The sequence below is a fragment of the Danio rerio genome, chromosome 3, assembly GCF_052040795.2.
Source record: "Danio rerio strain M-AB ecotype USA chromosome 3, GRCz13ab, whole genome shotgun sequence".
In the NCBI taxonomy this organism is placed as follows: Eukaryota; Metazoa; Chordata; class Actinopteri; order Cypriniformes; family Danionidae; genus Danio; species Danio rerio.
Genome location: NC_141023.1, coordinates 49,119,430 through 49,141,144, shown reverse-complemented (window position 1 = coordinate 49,141,144; position 21,715 = coordinate 49,119,430). Strand labels below are relative to the sequence as shown.

General features: G+C 35.7%; 1 protein-coding gene across 4 annotated transcripts in view; it reads right to left on the bottom strand.

Annotated features, from left to right (window-relative positions):
- Positions 1 to 19,147, bottom strand: part of ppap2d (phosphatidic acid phosphatase type 2D) — a 65,224-nt gene extending 46,077 nt beyond the window's left edge. For 3 of the 4 annotated variants that reach the window (XR_015479854.1, XR_015479855.1, XR_015479856.1), the window contains exon 1: positions 18,537 to 19,147. Coding sequence is in view for 1 of the 4 variants with exons in the window: in NM_001079978.1 (NP_001073447.1) it covers positions 18,537 to 18,729 (193 nt within the window). In the remaining 3 variants the exon portion in view is untranslated. 4 annotated transcript variants of the gene reach the window in all.
- Between the last annotated feature and the right edge of the window lie 2,568 nt (positions 19,148 to 21,715).

The following is a 21,715-nucleotide window of genomic DNA, read 5'->3' as shown; positions in this document are numbered from 1 at the left end:
AGACGGGCTGGTCTGATTATTTCAGAAACTGTTGATTTTCTGGGATTTTCTCGAACAACCATCTTTAGGGTTTACAGAAAATGGTCAGAAAAAGAGAAAATATCCAGTGAGCGGTAGTTTTGTGGGCGCTAATGCCTTGTTGAGGCCAGAGGTCAGAGGAGAATGGCCAGACTGATAGAAAGGCAACAGTAACTTAAATAACCACTCATTACAACCGAGGTTTGCAGTAGAGCATCTCTGAATGCATAACGTGTTCAACCTTGAGGCGAATGGGCTACAGCAGCAGAAGACCACACTGGGTGCCTCTCCTCCCTGGTAAGAAAAGGAAACTGAGGCTACAATTCGCAAAGGCTCAGCAAAATTGGACAAAATAAGCTGCCAGGTTTGATAAGTCTGTGGTATGAGTGGTGTAATGCTGTGGGAGATATTTTCTTAGCACACTTTCAGACATCCCTAGTCTCCCGAAAGTCACAGGAGTCTCCTGCAAATGCATAGAGACTCCCGAATGCCAGCAAATGAATGATAATCTCCCGGAAATCGCGGGTCTCCCGCTTGGTCCTTAAATACATCGCACACCCCTCTCCACTGCATTCCACCCAGCTCTTCAGGTATATCTCGAGCCACTCGCTCCCACCGCTATTCAGCTCGCATACTGCCCCACCCCTCTTCAGATCTGTCAACCCATTGGGATGTATGCACTTTGTGATCATTAGTACCAATTGAGCATTGTTTCAACACCCCAGCCTTCCTGAGTATTGTTGCTGACCATGTCCATCCCCAAATGACCACAGTGTACCCATCCATTTCCAGCGGGATATTGCGCCATATCGTAAAGCATAAATCATCTCAGCTTGGTTTCTTAAACATGAAAACGAGTTCACTGTACTCAAATGGCCTCCAAATCTCTGAAATGTTTCCAGTATCTTGTTGAATCTATGCCACAAAGGATTAAGGCAGTTCTGAAAGCAAACGGGGGTCCAACCCAGTACTAGTAAGGTCTACTCGGTATAAATAAATATAAATATTTCAAGAAAGCAATACATGCAAACTTATTTTTGCTTAAATGTAAGAAGATTCACATTCATGCATATGCATTTTGTCTTTTAACAATGTAGAACTTTTGCATATTACTATAACTATTTCATCCTAGAACACCAATGTTATCTAGCACAATAGTTGATACTCGCCATACAGTCACATATTGATTGAGCTATTAGTGTGAACTGAAGCGAGTTCATGTTGCTCAGTGCATTTATCAACATGAATGAGCATGTGGAAACAGCAGACACCATGTGCTCTGAATGTACAGCCGCCCACATAACTGACATGCTACAGCGTGCTGCAATCTTACTGTCTCACTCCACAGCTTTCCCTGCCAACTCAGTGGAAACACAAGATGCTTCACACAAACACACACTTTCTGCCGAGTCTTTTGTAAAAGCACTTTTGATTTGCTGCCACATTTTTTTTTGTGTCAGGGAAGAAAGGTGAAGGAGAGAGAAGTGATAAACAGGAAGAGAGGCTTCATTCAGGTACAGCTTTGCTCCATCTGATAGGCAGCACGTCCTGAAAATGCTCAATGAGATGTTAACACACACACACACACACACACACACACACACACACACACACACACACACAGTCGCTACCGTGTCTATGTCTTCTGCTTTGATGTCTCAATCATTTCCTTTGGAGCAGACCTGCGGGCAGCTCACCTGTACAAATCTGATGAAGCACTAAGGGTCAGATTGACGCAGAGTCACTGAAGCAGCACTAAATCCAAACCATACACACACACACACACACACACACACAAAAGAAAACTTTATTACTACTCTATTACTACTATTGTCATGGTTGCCAGTTTAAAGAAAAACTACAGATAAAAAAGAAAAAAAAAGATTGATAAAAGTACAATTTATAATTGCATTTATCGTTAGATCTGTGATTTTTATCACAATTTTGAAAACTGACAGTACATCCTGTAACATTGCAATTTGGTAAATGTGAAAGGCTGCAATGTAAAAATTAAAGTCACCAGCGATCTCAATTCTGTGGATCACTAGAGAACTACAAACCTGCCACCAAATGGACTACAATGCACCTCACACACCTATTCTGGTTTTCCCTGATGACATCCACACACAGACACAAAGCTAAAGCTCATCATTGATTCATTACCTGGACTATAAAGACACCTCTCATTTCCACCCACATTGCTGAGTCTTGTTTACCCTGTATCATTACGAAGCTTTTGACTTCGCACACGACTTGTGTTGAATCTTTTGCTTATGTGCTCTGCTGTTTATTGTCTAGTCTAGTCCCATCCTCCTTGTTATCCCATTATTAGTTTATGCAGTTCACCTACTTGTTTGTTAATTATTTCTGCTTATAGGTCACTCTTTTCTGATATCCTATGACAGTTTGTCGTCAATGCTTCGACTGTATTCCTGTTCCAGTACTGTCGTGTCCTGCCTTGACAGCCCAGTCGAGTTATTTGCCTTTTGATAATGACCTCCCTTAGTGTAGTTTGTTTTTGCTGTTTTATTTTATTTTATTATTAATAAATACCCATCTATTTTCCTGCATTTAAGTCCTTGCACATTTCCTTTACTAAAACGTGACAGTCTTATTATTTCTTCTTTTGTTTTCTTTTTTTTACTTCTTTCTTGTGAACTGTACTATCAAAAGAGTCCCAAAAACTATTTTATAATATACATATAATATGAGGGGTGACGCAGTGGCGCAGTTGGTAGTGCTGTCGCCTCACAGCAAAAAGGTCGCGGGTTGGAGCCTTGGCTGGGTCAGTTATAGTTTGCATGTTCTCAATGCGTTCACGTGGGTTTCCTTTGGGTGCTCTGGTTTCCAAAAAATAATAGTTTGTAAAAATATATATATAAAATAAATAAATGAATAAATAATGACAAAAATATGTATGAAAAAAAATGGAATAAAGGTTATATAAATTTGATTGACACAGTTCGGAAAAATGTACCACATAAATTACATTTATAAATAAGAATTTACTAAAACCTACAACAAGAGTTTCGTTTAATGAGGCATACCTATGTATTATTACAAAATAGAAAGGCTGACCTAAATGTCAATGTAAAATTCACACTGTTAATATTTAATATGTAATATATTACAAATTAATTTCATATACATGTAAAGTGTCTACTTGTTTAAATAAGATTTCTTCTCCTTGGAATTATAGGTTCTATCTGCGTTCTGAATGATTTTGAGATATTGAGTTTCAAAGTTTTTGCATTCCATATAGCAAACAGTATGTGTGTAACATTTGTTTTTGTTTTTTTTTTAATAAAAAGTCTTAAAATGTAAACAACTTTTTTTTAAATCTCATAATGTAAATAAGTTGTCATTTAATAAGAATATGTCAATGACTCAATTTTGACAAATCAAATAGAACCTTATTAGGTGACGATTTCCGCTTTCTAACTTTCTCATTCATTGCATCAGATATTTACATTCAAAAGGAACAGCACACTCTGATTTGTACTTACTAAGATGTTTAAAAGTATAAACAATCATTTTAATTGTATTATGTTTCAAATTATTAAAAGCTTTTTGCTGGCAAATGTGTAAAACCTAGTGATTCGAAGGACAGAGGCAAAGTATAAATACTTGAAATACAATTGATGAGTATTTTGGAGATCCTTTTTTGGGTCTCTCAATGCGTCATCAAATGATTCTTATTCTCAATATGACTGTCATCATTTTTGTTATATACCATAAACTATTGTTACACTAAATGACATTTTAGTGGGCGTCTTCTAATCTATCCATCTACTGTTGTGATTTGTGAAATCCCCTCTTTATCTTTGACCCATATACAAACAAAGTAACAAACCCACACAATCATGAACCTCTTGATTATGTTTTCATTATTAAACAGGCCATGGCACAAATTTAGCGGCAACAGCCAGTTTTATATACAGTTAAAGTCAGACTTATTACCCCCCTCTGAATTATTAGCCCCCCCTGCTTATTTTTTCAACACAATTCTAAACATAATAGTTTTAATGACTCATTTCTAATAACTGATTTATTTCATCTTTGCCATGATAACAGTAAATAATATTTTACTAGATATTTTTCAAGACAAGTATTTACAGCTTAAAGTGACATTTTAAGGCTTAACTAGTTTAATTTAGTTAAAAAGACAAAGGCTAGGGTAATTAGGCAAGACCCTCAAAAACAGAATTAGCTTAAAGCGGCTAATAATACGGATCTTAAAATGGTTCATAAAAAAATTAAAAACTGCTTTTATTTTAGCCAAAATAAAACAAATAAGACTTTCTCCAGAAGAAAAAATATATTATCAGGCATACTGTGAAAATTTCCTACCTCATTTGGGAAATATTTAAAGGGGGCTATTAATTTTGACTTCAACTGTATACATAAATGCAGGGTCAATATTATTAGACAAATTAAGACAACTTGATTTTTTGTTTTCTTCTTTGATTGGCTACAAAACAACCCACTGTTGTCCAGTGACTTGCCTAATTAAGCTAACTTGCCTAGTTAACCTAATGAAACATGACATGGGAAAAATTTGAAAAAGAATTTAAATATCACAGTAGAGCTAGTGTTTGTTTTACATAGTACTACTATCTTGTTTGCAGCACTAAACAATCATCACAAAAAAGAGGATAATCTCAAATAAAGTCCCAAAGCATGTAACAAATCGACCCATTTGAAGAATTACTACAAGGTAGAAGTACCAGAGCTTCATCCAAACACTTGCAATCTCTAAAAAACCATCTAAAGACCGGATGTAAACCGAGTCTGTTTACACTAAAAGCATGTATACATCCTTGTGGCTCTGCTTGCTTTAGCTTGCTCAGGTATGCCTGTGAACTTTGCTTCACACTTTCACCTTTGACCCTGCTCAAGCCACAGGTACTGAAGCATATCTCCGGGGCGAGCATTTCTCCAAAACCTCCTCGCTGCACTGTAGCCCGGCCGAGTGGAATGTACTGACAAAAGAGTTGGAGAGAAGCGGAGCCAAGTGTGTGATCGATCGCCTCAGCGTGTCTCAGCGCCTCTGTAAACAATCTGCAGTGTTGTTTTCCGCTGCTGATGCCGTCGGCCGCTCGCATTCACATGCACAGCAAGAGTTTCTCAAACAGATCCGCTCAAAGCTGCTCTTATTCCAGCTTTGTTGGACTTATTAAAAGTGGATCAGAATGCTGCGGCATGAATGGCCTATTCACTACTGAAACACAACAAACTGAAATCAGTTACAACACTTTAGCATTTAGTCGACAGCTATTAAGCCAGCATAGAGAAAAACAAGGAAAGACACTGGTGTTTAGTTAATAGTATTTAACGGTTAAAATACTCACTTCTGATAAATCAGTCGTAACATTATAAAGTATGTTATTCTGAGCTAACCGCTAAATAACTTGGGTTCAACCTACTCTTGGTTCAGTATGTGTGACAGTTTTGGGGTCACAGTTTCAGTATGGTTGGCTACAGACAAATTTAAAGAACAATATACCTATTTATTGGGTAACAACTCACTTGCGGACATTTTTACTCAAGTAAAATTGACCAGATTGACCAAATCATCTCCTTCCCTACACCCAACCGACATTGTTTTCAAAAGCAATACAGATAAAGAAAGGCTTCGCCTGATTTTTACCACATTTTCAGGTTATTCACTTGTTTACTTAATTTTTTATCTTTTGTTTTTATTTTATGTGCTTTCTGGAACCGTTTTTTGCCAGACTTGAATCCCATCGTCACAATCAACTCCTCTCTGCGACGTACATGGTGAGCTACTGGGCAAACTGTTAACAGTGTAAAAAAGCCATCCACACGGAAGTAAGTGGTCAGCTGGTAGCGCAAAACGAAACAGTAGCTAGCAACACGTCATACCACCCCGTAGCATTCATTTTAAAGACAATATGCAGCCATACGTAGCTCTGGCTACATAACTCGTGCTCTCCAGTAATGTATATGGGGGTACCTTTTCACAACGAGCCTGTGTTAAAATCAACACAACACATAAGAAAATGTGAAGTCAGCAACAGATTTACACACTAAAAGGGGATTGAACAGGTGTTCACACCATACTTGTCAACATTGGGATGTGAAAATTAGGGATATGCCCACCATGCTAAAGAACCCAGACTTTTGCTTCGCTTCAAATTGCGTATATATAATCCGTTTGGGAAACAGCGTCTATTTATCACTATGAAGCGCGTTAGCTGACAGTCACGCATCGCTATATGACAGTTTTGAGGATTGCAAATGAAAGGGAAACAGTTGGCTTTTCTGTGTGGAGTTTGCATGTTCTCCCTATGTTCGTGTGGGTTTCCTCTGGGTGCGCCGGTGTCCCCCACAGTCCAAAGACATGCGGTACAAGTGAATTTGGTAGGCTAAATTGTCCGTAGTGTATGAGTGTGAATGAGTGTGTGTGGATGTTTCCCAGAGACGGGTTGTGGCTGGAAGGGCGTCAACTGCGTAAAAACGTGCTGGATAAGTTAGTTGTTCATTCCACTGTGGTGATCCTGGATTAATAAAGGGACTAAGCCGACAAGAAAATGAATGAATGAATTATCCTTTTCTGATCATTTTTTTAAGTAGAACAAACTAAATGTGTCATTCGAATTACTCATTAAAACTGCCAATTATTTGTCAAATAATTGTTTAAAACAGAGTCATTATTATTTTTTGACATTTAAGACACAGTCAACTGTAGTTAAGGTCAAGAAATGCTGTTAAAAGAATGCTGTTATAAAATTCATGACACCATTATAATGGCCTCCTGACAATCATGTTTATGACAGATTTATGACAGCTTTTGTTTTCTAATGTCAAGTTGTCATGACATAGACAGGTTATGATGAATTGTTTATATAGCCGGCAGCTAGCTCTCTATAACTTTCACATGGTCCCCCACTGAAGCTGCCCAACCTGTGGTCTGTGTGAGTCCTTATGCCCCAGTAAAGTGACGGGGACTCTATACTGCTCAGTGAGCGCAGTCATTCGGGTGAGACGTTAAACCGAGGTCCAGACTCCTTCCAACCATCTATATATCATAATTGGCTTCATCACTCTGTCTCCTCTCCACCAATCAGCTGGTGTGTGGTGTGCAATATGGCTGCCATCGCGTCATCCAGGTGGATGCTGCACACTGGCAGTGGATGAGGAGATTCCCCACAATGTTTAAAGTGCTTTAAATGTCCAGAATTATATCATAACAAAGATGTCTCAAACAATTTCACCTTTGCATTTAAAATGATATCACTAAGCAAATTACACTTAACGACAGTTGCTATGAGCATGCATAAAACATTCATTTTCATTTTTACCATGTTTTGCTTGTTTGTGTAATGTATGGATATTGACAACAGAGATGAGGATACGCCTGCAGTTTATTTAATGAGAAGTCATGCAGGCAATGGTCAAAGACATAGCAAACAGTAGCATTAAGGTAATCCAAAATACAAAGTAAAAAAATAAATAAAAAAACAGACAAAAGGTCAGGCTAGGAGGCAAAGAAAAACAGACTCAGCAACGTGTGTGTGAGAGGTAAATATAAAGTCCAGGAAATCAGTCCATAATGAGTTACCAGCTGTGTGTGTGTGTAATCAGGGGTTATCAGAAACTGGTGTGTGTTAGGTGCATGAAGGTATTTGTAGTCCAGTTCAGTGACATATGTGTAGTTCATCGGCAATCTGCAAGAAGTAGATTGGTGGTGATCGTGATAGAATGCATTCCTAAAATGTCTGATTAGTTTTACGCAACAGTATAACAAGGTTGTTTACTTCCAGATGTTGTAAGGTGCTTTCCTTTGTCTGAAATAATATGAAACATACGTTTTTTACTTCTTTTTTTTTTTCATTTCAAATATACATGACTTTTTTCAGTCCTAATAAATAACCAAATACATTTTAGAAATAAAATTTGTAATAGGCTGATAATAAATATTATTCATTATCTGTGCGCTGTTAACTGTTCAAGCATCAATATACAGTATGAACTAATTGTTGTGGAGTCGCAGGTGTTAATATGTTGACTGTTAGTGTAGCAGATTTTACTGTATCTCATCAAATCAGATTTTAAAGCAAATGCAAACATATTATATATTATGAAGAAATAGCTGACAATAATATACTATGACTGCACATGCTTGTTCTACATTAATGTTCACTGGCCAAACTGCAGGATGGAACATAGAAAACTAGTCCATTGCACAAAATTCAACTGATGACACATGACACAATGACAGTATGTCTGCACAGTAAATCTATTCATTCAATGATAATTATTTTTTAATGTAAATAAGTAACCATAATTGTAAAAAGATTGATTTATTGATTGATGGATGTTTTAACATATTTAGGACATTTTAGTAATCGTTTCAAATGAAAAGATAATTGAATAATTATATTTTAATCATCTTTTGTCATGCTTCAAAGAAGTACAGTAATTTTTTGAACTCCAATTTGTTATATAATATTGCATTTCAAATGAACACGGGTGTACTCAATTGCAGATCATACTGTCACACTTATGTTATGTGTGATGGGCTTTTAAGATGTTTTCACACTTAGCAGGTTTACATTGATTCAGGCAAACTCTGGTTTGACTGCTCTATATATGCTTTATTTCTAAACACTGGCGTCCAAACCCAGGCACTCAAAATACGTTGACCACTAAAGACAACTAAAACCAAACCCATCTAAATGCAAAAACAAAGCATGCCTCAAGATCATAAACAATAGCATTTTATTATTAGGGTGTGTGCTCATCTGCAAAATATCTTTTGGATGTCAATTTTCAGACCTTAAAGATAGATTTATTTTTCCAATGTTCATTCACTCATTTATTTTCCTTTGGCTTGGTCCCTTATGGTCACCATAGTGGAATGAACCAATTATTCCAGAATGTTTTATGCAGCGGATGCCTTTCCAGTTGCAACTCAGTACTGGAAAACAGCCATACACATCTATTCACACACACACTCATACATTACAGCCAATTTAATTAATCAAATTCACTTGTAGCGCACGTCTTTGGACTGTGGGGAAACCAGAGCACCCAGAGGAAACCCATGCCAACATTGGGAAAACATGCAAACTCCAAACAGAAATTGCCAAATGGCCCTTTTGGGACTTTATCCAGTGACCTTCGTGCTATGTGCCTCTGCTTTTGTGATTTTTAAAATGTTTAACGTTTATTCAGCAGACCTTTTAAATATGTTTATCATATTTTGAATCTTTCATCACGACAATACGGAGACATCTATTTGATGCTTGTTTATATCTGGAAGACAAATTTATAAAAGCATTTTGCTCATTTGCAAAACGTCTACTGCATGTTCATTTTCTGATAGTAAAAATATGCCTTTTGGTGTTTAAAATGTAGAATGTTCATTTCACAGACCTTTAAAAGACCTTCATCAGATCTTTGAATCTTTGATGTAGATCACAACATTACAGAGACATCTATTTATTTAATGTTTGCTCATCTGCAAAACGTATATTACATGTTACTTTTCTGACATTAAGAATATGCCTTTATGATGTTTCAAATTTAGAAGAAATGCCAAATAAAGCTGTACTGTGCCAAAAGGAAGCCCTAATAATAATAATAATAATTCGTTACATTTATATAGCGCTTTTCTGGGCACTCAAAGCACTTTACACAATGGGGGGGAATCTCCTCATCCACCACCAGTGTGCAGCATCCACCTGGATGACGCGACGGCAGCCATTTTGCACCAGACCGCACACCACACACCAGCTGATTGGTGGAGAGGAGACAGAGTGATGATATGCCAATCATGATATGGGGAGGGTTAGGAGGCCATGATGGACAGAGGCCAGTGGGCAGATTTGGCCAGGATGCCGGGGTTAAACCCCTACTCTTTTTCGAAGGACATCCTGGGATTTTTAACGACCACAGAGAGTCGGGACCTCGGTTTAACGTCTCATCCGAAAGACGGCGCTCACTGAGCAGTATAGAGTCCCCGTCACTATACTGGGGCATTAGGACCCACACAGACCGCAGGTTGGGCGCCCCCTGCTGGCCTCACTAACACCACTTCCGGCAGCAACCCAGCTTTCCCAAGTGGTCTCCCATCCAGGTACTGACCGGGCGCAGCCCTGCTTAGCTTCAGTGGGCGACCATGTGAGAGTTGCAGAGAGCTAGCTGCCTATGTTAACAGTGTCCAGAAGCGCTGTCGACTTCTTTGGACAACTGGGACAGACCATCACACTTTGGAAATGTGTACTGAGGTAAGATGAATCAGTGTTTGATTGGATGACTGAAAACCAAATTAATCAGTGAACGTTCATTTAAAATACGTTTATCAGATCTTTAAACAAAGAATATGCTTTTCAAATAATATGAAATTTAATTTACATCACAACAAGTAATGTATTTGATGTTTGTTTACATCTGCAAGACAAATTTGTCTAAACATTTGCTCATCTGCGAAATGTTGACAACTTGTTAATTTTCTGATGTTAAATAGACATTTAAAGTATGCTTTTAAGATGTTTCAAATTTAGAGTGCAGACAGCAGACCTTAGGAAGATGTTTACCAGATCTTGTAATCTTTGCTGTACATCAAGACATTACAGAGACGTCTATTCATTTAATGTTTGTTTAGATCTGGTAGACAAATTTATTAAAGCATTTGCTCATCTGCAAAATGTCTAATACATGTTAATTTTCTAATGTTAGGATTATGGCTTTATCATGTTTCAAGTTTAGATCATTCATTCAGCAGACCTTTTAAAGATGTTTATGAGATCTTTAAACAAAGAAAATGCTTTCCAAACAATACATTTTATTGTGAATCACAACAAGTAATGTGCTTGATGTTTGTTTACAATTGGAAGACAAATTTATTAAAAAATCTGCTCATCTGTGAAACATCCATTACATGTTAATTTTCTGAATTTTAATAGACATTTAAAGTATGCTTACAAGATGTTTCAAATTTAGAGTGTTCATACAGCAGACCTTAGGAAGATGTTTATCAGATCTTCAAATTTTTGCTGTACATCAAGACATTACAGAGACGTCTATTCATTTAATGTTTGTTTACATCTGGTAGACAAATTTATTAAAGCATTTGCTCATCTGCGAAACGTCCATTACACGTAAATTTTCTGATGTTAAATAGAAATTTAAGGTATGCTTTTAAGAAGTTTCAATTGTAGAGCATTCATACAGCAGACCTTAAGCAGATCTTTTTGTTTAGCAGATCTTTAAATCTTTGCTGTACATTAAGACATTACAGAGACGTCTATTTATTTATGTTTATCAAACAGCATTTGCTAAATTTCTAATACATGTAAATTTTCTGACATTAATATTATGCCCTTATGATGTTTCAAATTTAGATTGTTCATTAAGCAGACCTTTTAATGACATTTATCAGATCTTTGAATAAAGAAAATACTTTCCAAACAATATAATCAAACAAGTAATGTGTTTGATGCTTGTTTACATCTGGAGGACAAATTTATTAAAGCATTTGCTCATCTGTGAAATGCCCATTACGCGTAAATTTAAAGCATCTTTTTGAAATGTCTCAGCAGACCTTTTAGAGAGGTTTATCAGATCTTTAAACACAAAAAAAGTTTTCCAGACTAATAGATCTTTAAAATACATAATTCAGACATGTGTCACCCATTTCACAAAACCATAGTTTTGTTAATTACACAGAAAAGATAACAGTAGTTTAATTATTTATATATATATTAGGGATGTAACGGTATTGTAAATACCGTCATACCGCAATATTAATTTTTTTCGATATTACCGAAGTCGCATGACTCGGTAAAACTATAGGTCTCCTGAGAAAATTTGCTCAGGCGAATGAAGCGAACGGGACGTAGCTGAAACTTCATTTCCCATCAGCCCCGGCGTGGCCATAATCCTTTGCGGTCTGTTGTCGCTACAGATCCAGTAATGCGGAAATGGAGTGTGCTGCTAGTAGCGGAGATGAAAAAAAGATGGAAATGATCGAACCTAAAGCGGGTGTTGTCGCCGCGCGCGTGCTGAATAGCGGTGCTGTCGCGCGCGTTCTGATCAGCTGTGTTGTGGCGCGCGTATTGTAAAGCGCCGAGGGGGGGTTGAGCGCGCATATTCAAGAGAGGTGTTGTCGCGCGCCTACTGAAGGGCTGGATTGGACGGAGGGTGTGTCGCGTCGCGGGGGCACTTTTGATCGTTTTGGAAGGGCATTTTCTATTCAAGACTAAAAAGGGCATGTGCACTGCACAGGTTGAGCCCTATGTGTGCACGTGCCTGCAAGTTGGGGAATACGACTAATAAAAGTCATGGGGACTGCAGAAACACAGCACACTGTTCAGATTGATTCAGACATTGACTTGTACCGCAAAGAGACCTCTATCTCACTCATGATTTGTCTTCTCAAGTGGGGGAAAGACAATGCACAATGTTACCCCACTGCTGTCAACCTGGGCCAAGTCATATCTCTCTTGTTCCAGAAACCTCAGTACCAAATGAGAGGGTTTTTTTTCTGTTGCAGGGGACATTGTAAATGCCCAGAGATACCAGCTTTTACCAGATTATAATTATATGATAATTTTCCTTTAAACCCATCTCTATCTAAGTGAGTGAGTGATTAAATGTTGAATGTGATGAGTTTTCAACAATACTAAATTGAAACTTTATTTTTTTACATGGTTTAATATTTTTTTGTTATTAAAATTGAAGTTAGTGTTTCAAAGCTTACAGATAGATGGCTAATTTGTATGTCATTGACACTTTTGGCACTTTTTTTGGAGTATTTTCAAAAGTTTTTTTTTTCCTGTAAATGATTCAATAAATACCGTACCGTGACATTCATACCGAGGTATTACCGAACCGTGAAATTCTGATACCGTTACATCCCTAATATATATATATATATATATATATATATATATATATATATATATATATATATATATATATATATATATATATATATATATAATTTATTTATTTTTTTTTCATTTTAATGTCTTAAGACCTACACTGTAAAAAAAGAAAAAAAAAAAAAAGTTCTAAGGCAACAAACTTCAGGACATTTTTGAGTTGACTCATCTTTCAACCCAATTACTGCACTTGACTCGATTTAAGTTGAGTAAACTAAAAAAATGTCCTGAATTTTGTTACATTAAATTTTAAGTTAAGTCAACATTTCTTTACAATGTAAACAGTTTAATATAGATATTAAAAACATGTTTCCTTTCAACAGATTTTTTTTTTATTTGTGTTTAATGGAGGAATTCTTATGTTATGACTCCTTTAGTTTAAATTTTACAGTTATACAACTAAGTTCTCAATTGATAAAAAAAAAAAAAAATTAAATACAAAGAAAAAACAAACCATTAGGCCGCATATTATGAATGGGATGACAACCCTTTTCAAGGTTTACCGCATTTTGGAAAAGTCAAGGATTTAAAACCGCCCACATTTACTGTAATATAGTATCTCCAGCTGAAAAGATATCCAAAGATGTTGTTTTAAATTATAAAGAAATCTGTATTTTTGAAACAAAGACAGCAGAAGTCAATAATTTATTTGAATTAATTAGCCTGACATGTTTACTGTAATAAAATATTATACATTTAAAAAAAAAAATACATATATTGTTTTCGATAGGGGAAAAAAGGTTTTGTTTTTTACCCACATTTAAAAATATTATAATTTAGAGCAGTGAGCACAATACCGTGATACTGTGATATTTTTATCCAAGGTAATCATACCGTCAGAATCTTATACCGGCCCCAGTCCTACTACATATACTGGCTTACAATGACTGTTTTTTTAGCACAGCACAGAATCGTGTTCTGCTGCAAAATTAACATATTTTTAGCTTTATATTCAGTGATTATGACTGTGTGAGTGATAAGTGAACCAGGCCTACTGTAAATGCGTTATTATCCTTTCAGTCCAGACCAAGAGAACTTGAACTGTGTGAACACCCAATATTTTTAGTTTCTGTCACTTATTTGTTTTCATTGTTAATGATTATGATCCACGTCTGATTCTGTGAATCATTTTCTTCTCTGAATTAAGCTGCTTTTCTTTTATTCTGCTGATTCTCGTGGATTTTACGTGACATAATGCTTTAAAATGACAGTTTACCCAGAAATAGAAAGTCTGTCATCATTTACATATAATGATGCTGTTAAAACCTACTTAAGTGGGCAAAATTTTCATTTCACTTTACTGTTTTTTATTAAACAATAATACAATTTAATGGGATAATTCACATAAAATGAAATGATGCCATAATTTATTCACATTTTACTTGTTTCAAAGCTTTATGAGTTTCTTTATATTTCTGAAAAGGGCTAAAAAACTAACTAATGGCTTCTATAGAATTTGTTTGTCCTATGGAAGTCAAGTCAGAGTTCTTTTTGGGGATATTTCAATGCAAATCAATAGATTTTTTTTTTTTCAAAACATGTTACTTTGTGTTTAACAGAATAAAGAAAGATTTGGAACCACTTGAGGGTGAATAATTGTTTTTGTTTTTTTTTTTGGGTGGGGGTGGTAGTGGGGGAACAAAATATTTTCACTAGAATATTTGCACTATATTCTTCAAATGTTTGTAACTTATATGTTATGTTATTTATTTAAAGTATGAATCCAAAATAAATATGTTTTTCCAAATCAAAAGTCAGAATGTTAGGAGAATACAGCACAAATTATCTGCATCATGTACCTTTGTTTTTTTTTTTTTTTGTTTTGTTTTTTTGAGAGTTGTAATGAATGACAAAAGGAAGTCCCACAAACTTCTCTTCCATTAAACGAGGGAAACGTGTACGATGGTAACCGGAGCAAACAGTTACAAATGACCTCGTCTTCAATCAAGTCATGCCTCATCCCACAGTTCCTCTCTGCTCACTCTCCACTTTCTCCAGTCTGTCATCACAAGGTTACATGAACTGCTCCTTCTTAATCATGTGTGAATCCTGTTACGCGTTCTCAAAACTGCTGAGTGCATGAGCGTAGCATCACGAGGTGTAAAACGATAGTCATCCTGAATCAAAGGAAGTTCTTTGCATGACATTTACCCTCAGAAACCTCAAGCTCTCCCTGACACTACTATAACTACACTTTTCTAAAAACAGATTCTGTGGGATAAGGACTTTCACCTGAAGGCCTATAGCAGGTCCTATTTGTGTAATTTGCACTCAGTCAGACTGGTGAAAAACTCACTGTAACCTGTCTGGCTGCCTGGACAGGTTCTATCTGGCAGTGCAAAAGCAACGACATAAAAAAGACATAATTAAAAGTGTTTATCCCCTCATCCTTAGTGTGAATGTTGTTGTGACACATTAAATCGTCTGAAACAGACGGGGTGTGCACTGATTTTACTAGCAGCAATGTAAAATGTAGTAAATCCATAGAGAAACCACCGGGACAACATTTTTCAAGGTTTAATGGAGATGAAAAGACCTTTTTTTTTTTTTTTTTTGTAGTGGCGGGGAAACTTTACCATTTTTAATAACTTGTTTAAATCATCATGGTTAGTTCATGTAGTCTACATTGAGTGTATGCTTATGGTACAATGGTAAACAAAAAAGTTTTTTTTTTTTTGCATATATGAAATGTTTTGTGTACAGACAGTATCAACCCAAGCTCATTCTGAAAACGTACACCTATATACATTTCTGGAGAGTGCCAAATATGTCCTAGGTGCTTTGTTTTTTGCAGTTTTTGTTTTTGCAAACCCACAAGTGGCCACTGTGTATGTACTTTTACCTCAAACCTCAAACTTTTTTTAAAGGTGCCATCCATGCCTGCTCTTAACATCCACACCTGCCGTTATCGCGTAAATCCACCAGAGGCCGCTGTCGACAGACTGACTCATCGACTGACCCACCCTCCTCCTTACCCAAAACAAAACCAATAGTGTTTTTAAAAGCACAGATTGACCTGCCCACCTAATACCTAAATCCAACTGACAGTGTTTTAAACAGCAAACCAGAAAAAGAAAAGCCCTTACCACATTTTCAGATTTTACTACATTCTCACCCTTTTATTTACTTCTTTATTTTATTTTCTGGTTTCTGTTTTTGTCTTACCAACTTTCTAGGACTGTAATTTGTCACATAGTAACCCGGTCATCATAGTCAACTCCTCTCTGCGTCTCAAGTCTGCCGATGTACATGGCAAACTACTGAACAAATTGGTAACAGCGGAAAAGCAGGAATGCCATTATACCGTCCTGTATCATTAATTTTTAATACAAAATGCAGCCATACGTACTTCTGGCAGCAAAATTCACAATCTCTATAAATATAGGAGGATGTTTTCAGAAAGAGCTGATGTTATAGAGTGTTTTCAAAACAACCCCAACTTACCATAATTAGCAAAATGACTAAAAACATTGTATTGTTAGCCAAGAAATTTAACTATTTTAAGTATTTTAAAATTTATGTTTTTTATTTGAAGGCTTGGGCCACAAGCCCCACCTCTAAACCCAACAACTATGAGCAAATCATATTTAAATGTATAAAATAAGATCAAACAAATTCATACGAATTAACAACTTATCAAAAAGTAACAAATTATTGTGAGATTGGGTGGGTATTTTATTTTGTCAATGCAAGGGCTTTAGCACCAAACAGTTGTAGAAACTAACTAAGAGGAACCATGCACCAGGACCGGTTACCCAAAAATTAATTTCCACTAGACAATTTTCCTGGTTGTGTCACTAGGAACTCTGAAATGACTTATAGTTATAGGGTCTAGAGCAGGGGTCAACAACCATGTTCTTGGAGAGCTACCTTCCTGCAGATTTCAGTTGCAACCCTGACCAAACACACCTGTTTGTAATTATCAATTGCTGCTTTAGGTACTATTAATTGGTTCAGGTGTGTTTGATCAGGGTTGGGACAGAATTCTGCAGAAAGGTAGCTCTCCAAGAACAGGGTTGGTGACCCCTGGTCTAGAGGGACCAGCCACCAGGACCAGTTCCCCCCAAAAATAATTCTTACTAGACAATTTTCCTGATTCCACAACTAGGAAGTCTGAAGTGAATTATAATCAAAGGTACAAGCTAATAAGAACTAACCACCAGGACCTGTTTCCCAAAAAAATTATTTTCACTAGACAATTTTCCTGGTTGTGTCACTAGGAACTCTGAAATGACATATAGTTATAGAAACTAGCTAATAGCAACCAGCCCCCAGGACTGGTTCCCCAAAAACTAATTTCCACTAGACAGTTTTGCTGGTAGTGTCACTAGGAACTCTGAAGTGGCATATAGGAACTAGCTCAAAGGAACCAGCCACCAGAAAAAAGTTCCCCAAAAATAAATTTCCATTAGACAATTTTCCTGGTTGCATAACTAGGAACTCTGAAGTGACACATACTGTATAGGAACTCGCTAATAGGAACCATCCACCAGGACCAGTACCCTAAAAACTAATTTACTTTAGACAGTTTTCTTGGTTGTGTCATTAGGAACTCTGAAGTGTCATACAGTATGTTGGCCTACAGTTGAAATGTAGAGTTATGTGAATGAAATAACAAAAAGCCGGAATATATAAACTTTTTGTGGTGCTAAATATCAGCTTGGCAAAAAAAGGCACGCCACAAACAAAGATGACACATGATACTGACATTTTCTTTTTGAATGTGTAAAATGCTGTGCTGTTGTTGTGATCAGTTCTTATGCCATTGCAATTCCTTCTGTGCTAATGTAGTTCGTTCAAATGGCATTCCTAGAACCAAAACCCTTCCCAGTTCTTGTAGTGCCAAAATGAGGGCATTATCAGACATAATCAAATGCATTTCATTAGAAAAAAAAAGCATTTAATTATGCATCAGATCAGGTAGTGGTAACAGTAAAAATAGCAGTTTCACTTTTTTCTAACTTTTAATGAAAGTTACAATAAAGTACAGCCAAAACAAAGTAAATAACACATGCGGTTCGAGCCATCTGAAAAGGCAGTTTCACTTTTCTCTGGAGAACTGCTTGTTTCCATGGATACGCTGAATTTCCCAGGACAAACTTTCCTGCCAACTCTAAACTGAAGACACACAAACCACGTGCGCAGAGGTTATGAACTTATTATTTTCCCTTTCTAAGCTCTGATTTGGCTTTTTAGGGGGATTATTTGGATTGAGCAACTTTTGAGACTTTGTTCCCATGTCAAGTCGTTTGCGTCAGAAACATTTTTGTTATATATTGTGAGGACAACACATGAAGTAGTTGCACAACTTTTAAAGCCCTGCTATAAATCTGTTGTGCTGCTTTAGAATTGTTTTCTTTGCATAGAAGCAGAGGAGGTGGGAAAAAATTGCATCAGCTTGGCATAACCTTAATGCATAACAAGTTATGAAATATCTTTGAACTGACCTGCAGAACGTTATATAATGTTTCTTAATGCTAAAACCAAGAAGTGTAACCTAGTTATTTGATGACACTTTTGCAAATGATCTAATGACATGCCATTATGTCATTAACATAACAATGAAAGTTATTTCAAACTCTCACACAACTTTCTTTCTCTTACCCACGAGCAGACAGAGGATGTCCAGCCCAACCAGCATCTTTCTGCTGGAGCACTGAACCGTATCCACAGGTTCAGCGGGGCTCAGGATGTGCTTCGTGCCGTTCTCCCTCGCTGCCTCTCCGGATCCGCCGTTATCCGCCAGCCGCTGCTGGAGCTCCGAATTCATACTGTTCACCGAATTCAACTTCTGCATGATGTCCGTAAAATTCAATACTTTTTTTGCGTATATGTTATCCTTTATAACGCAGATAAAACCAACTTGACAGCTTAAGAATAAAGTTCACTTTAAGTTTCGAATCCTTCTGAACGTTTCCGTTAAAATCCAATAACTGTCACAACTCAAGCGTACGTTTAAAATAAGTGAATGCCGAAACTTTAACTAATAAAAGCGAACAATCTTGCACAGGGATCCTGGTTCGCTCTCTTTTACACGAAAACTCCTTTCTCCAGCACTTGAGAGAAGTTTGAGCTGCAGTTTGGCCATCATCATCTGGACATGATGGAGAAAAGCACATTCCTGAAAACATATGTCAGTCAAAAGTTGTCATCCTCTGTGACTTGTACTCTCCATGTCAAAACTCCTATTTCCTTCCCCAACCGAGAGAAAACTTGAAGCGGATCGTGTTTTGATTTGTGGGTATTAGTTATTCCTCCGCCCCTCTTTGGGGCTGTCACAAATCCTACTGAGCTTCCTTCCTAGACAGCATTCTGGTGTTGAATATGCGATCCGAACGTGTGAAAACTTGGTAGATGGATACTTAGGGAACGTTTTCGCCTGTGAAATTTTATTTTTAATTAATCTGATCGTTAACACCAACATTGAAAAAAGATGTTTAATGCTTGTTCAAACTACTTATTTAAAATAAAATTATTATTATTATTATTATTATTGTTGTTGTTGTTGTTGTTGTTGTTGTTGTTGTTGTTATTATTATTATTACTATTATTATTATTATTATTAATTAATTAATTTATTTATTTATTTATCGTTTATTTTTTATTTTTTTATTTATTTTCTTGTTTTTGTTTTAGGGTTGAACTTGTTTTTTTTTTTTTTTTTTTTTATGATCTGATCTTTTTATGAATGGTGATTTTGTAATTTGCCAGCCATGTTGACCAGGGAGAGAGTACTGTCCCAATGTGATCTCCTGGCTAAATAAAGGAAATAATAAATAATATTAGTAATAACTTAACTGTTTTATATCTAATCTACTATAATTTCTAAAAACAACTAAATCAATTTGTTTTGCGACAACATAACGTAATTGTGTGAAGTCCTGCATAAAGATTTACTAAGACACAGTAAAAGCATTCTTAGTATAAAATAACAGGATAGTCCACAAGACCACAACAAAGTGGAATGATATGAATAAACTAACTGCACTCTACAAAATTATATGATTATAGCAGCAAATATTTATGACAGTGAAGGTTTTTAGTTCATTGCAACTTATTAAACTAAGTAATCAGGTTCTAACTTGAATTTACGCAGGCTGTTTTAAGTCAGTTTAACATAGCATAATTTCAATGGACTCATAAGGTTAATTTGATTCAGCCTAAGCATTTAAGAAAACCGTGATTATTTATTTATTCATTCATTTTCTTGTCGGCTTAGTGAGTCCCTTCATCAATCCAGGGTCGCCACAGCAGAATAAACCGCCAACTTATCCAGCAAATTATTACGCAGAGGATGCCCTTCCAGCCGCAACCCACCACACACTCATACACTACAGACAATTTAGCCTACCAAATTCACCTGTACCGCATGTCTTTGGACTGTGGGGAAAACTGGAGCACCCAGAGGAAACCCACACAAACACAGGGAGAACATGCAAACTCCACACAGAAACACCAACTGAGCCAAGCACAGCTTAGACTCAAACAAGCGACCCAGCGACCTTCTTGCTGTGATGTGACAGCACTACCCCTGCTTCAGCCCATATTTATTTTTTATTTATTTTTTTTTTTTCTCGTGTGTAATCAGTTATATGAAAAGTTTCTTTTTTTCAGCTGATGAATATAAAACATTGTTTGCCAATTAACTTCTATGCCTTAAAAATGGTCATGCAGACAGAGAAAATGTAGTGCAGATGTGCTGCTGCGCTTTTTTAAATCGTTTTTATAATGTTCTTGGTATGAATGTCCCTCAGATTTGACATTAAGAATTTAAGAAGTTATGTTATGAAATAGAAAGTTAATCCTTTTATGACTTTCTATTTGTTATTGCTATTTAACAGTGTCATATGCAGCTAATTCTAGATCTGTGCATGAAGGGCACAGCCAAAAATAGACAAAAGCTTCTGTTTGGGACAGGTTTATATATTATATATTTGGCTTAATGTACAGTATCGTTATTCTTTTTTTTTATTTCATGTTTGTTTTTTATTTATTAAATTGTTAAAAATATTGTGTGTATGTATATATACATACTGTACACACACAAACACACACACACATATATATATATATTAATATATATATATATATATATATATATATATATATATATATATATATATATATATATATATATATATATATATATATATATATATATATATATATATATATATATTACAATTTTATTAATTAATAACTGTTTTCTTGTTGTATGTAGTTTCAAATTAAATTATTACCCCAGTCATTTTTAATTTTATTACAATAGTAACAACAACAACAACAATAGAAATAATGATGATAATAATCATTATTATTATTATTATTATTATTATTATTATTATTATTATTATTAATAGTAGTAGTAGTAGTAGTAGTAGTAGTAGTAGTAGTAGTATATAAATATAATAATGACATGAACACAACAACCACAACAACAATAATAATAATAATAATAATAATAATAATAATAATAATAATAATAATACCAATAATAATTATTATTATTAGAGTGATTTTTGAAGGATCATGTGATGCTAAAGACTAGAGTAATGACTTTGAAAAATCATATTTTAAATCACTGGAATTAATTATTAAATAAAATTTTTATAGCACAATAACATTTCACAATTTTACAATTTTTACTGTATTTTTGATTAAGTCAACGCAGCCTTGATGAGCAGGAAAAGCTTATTTTGAAACAATTAAACTACTGACCCCAAACGATAGATGTACAGTGTAATGAAAAAGAAAGTGTTTCCTTTGTACATTTGAAAGGTTTT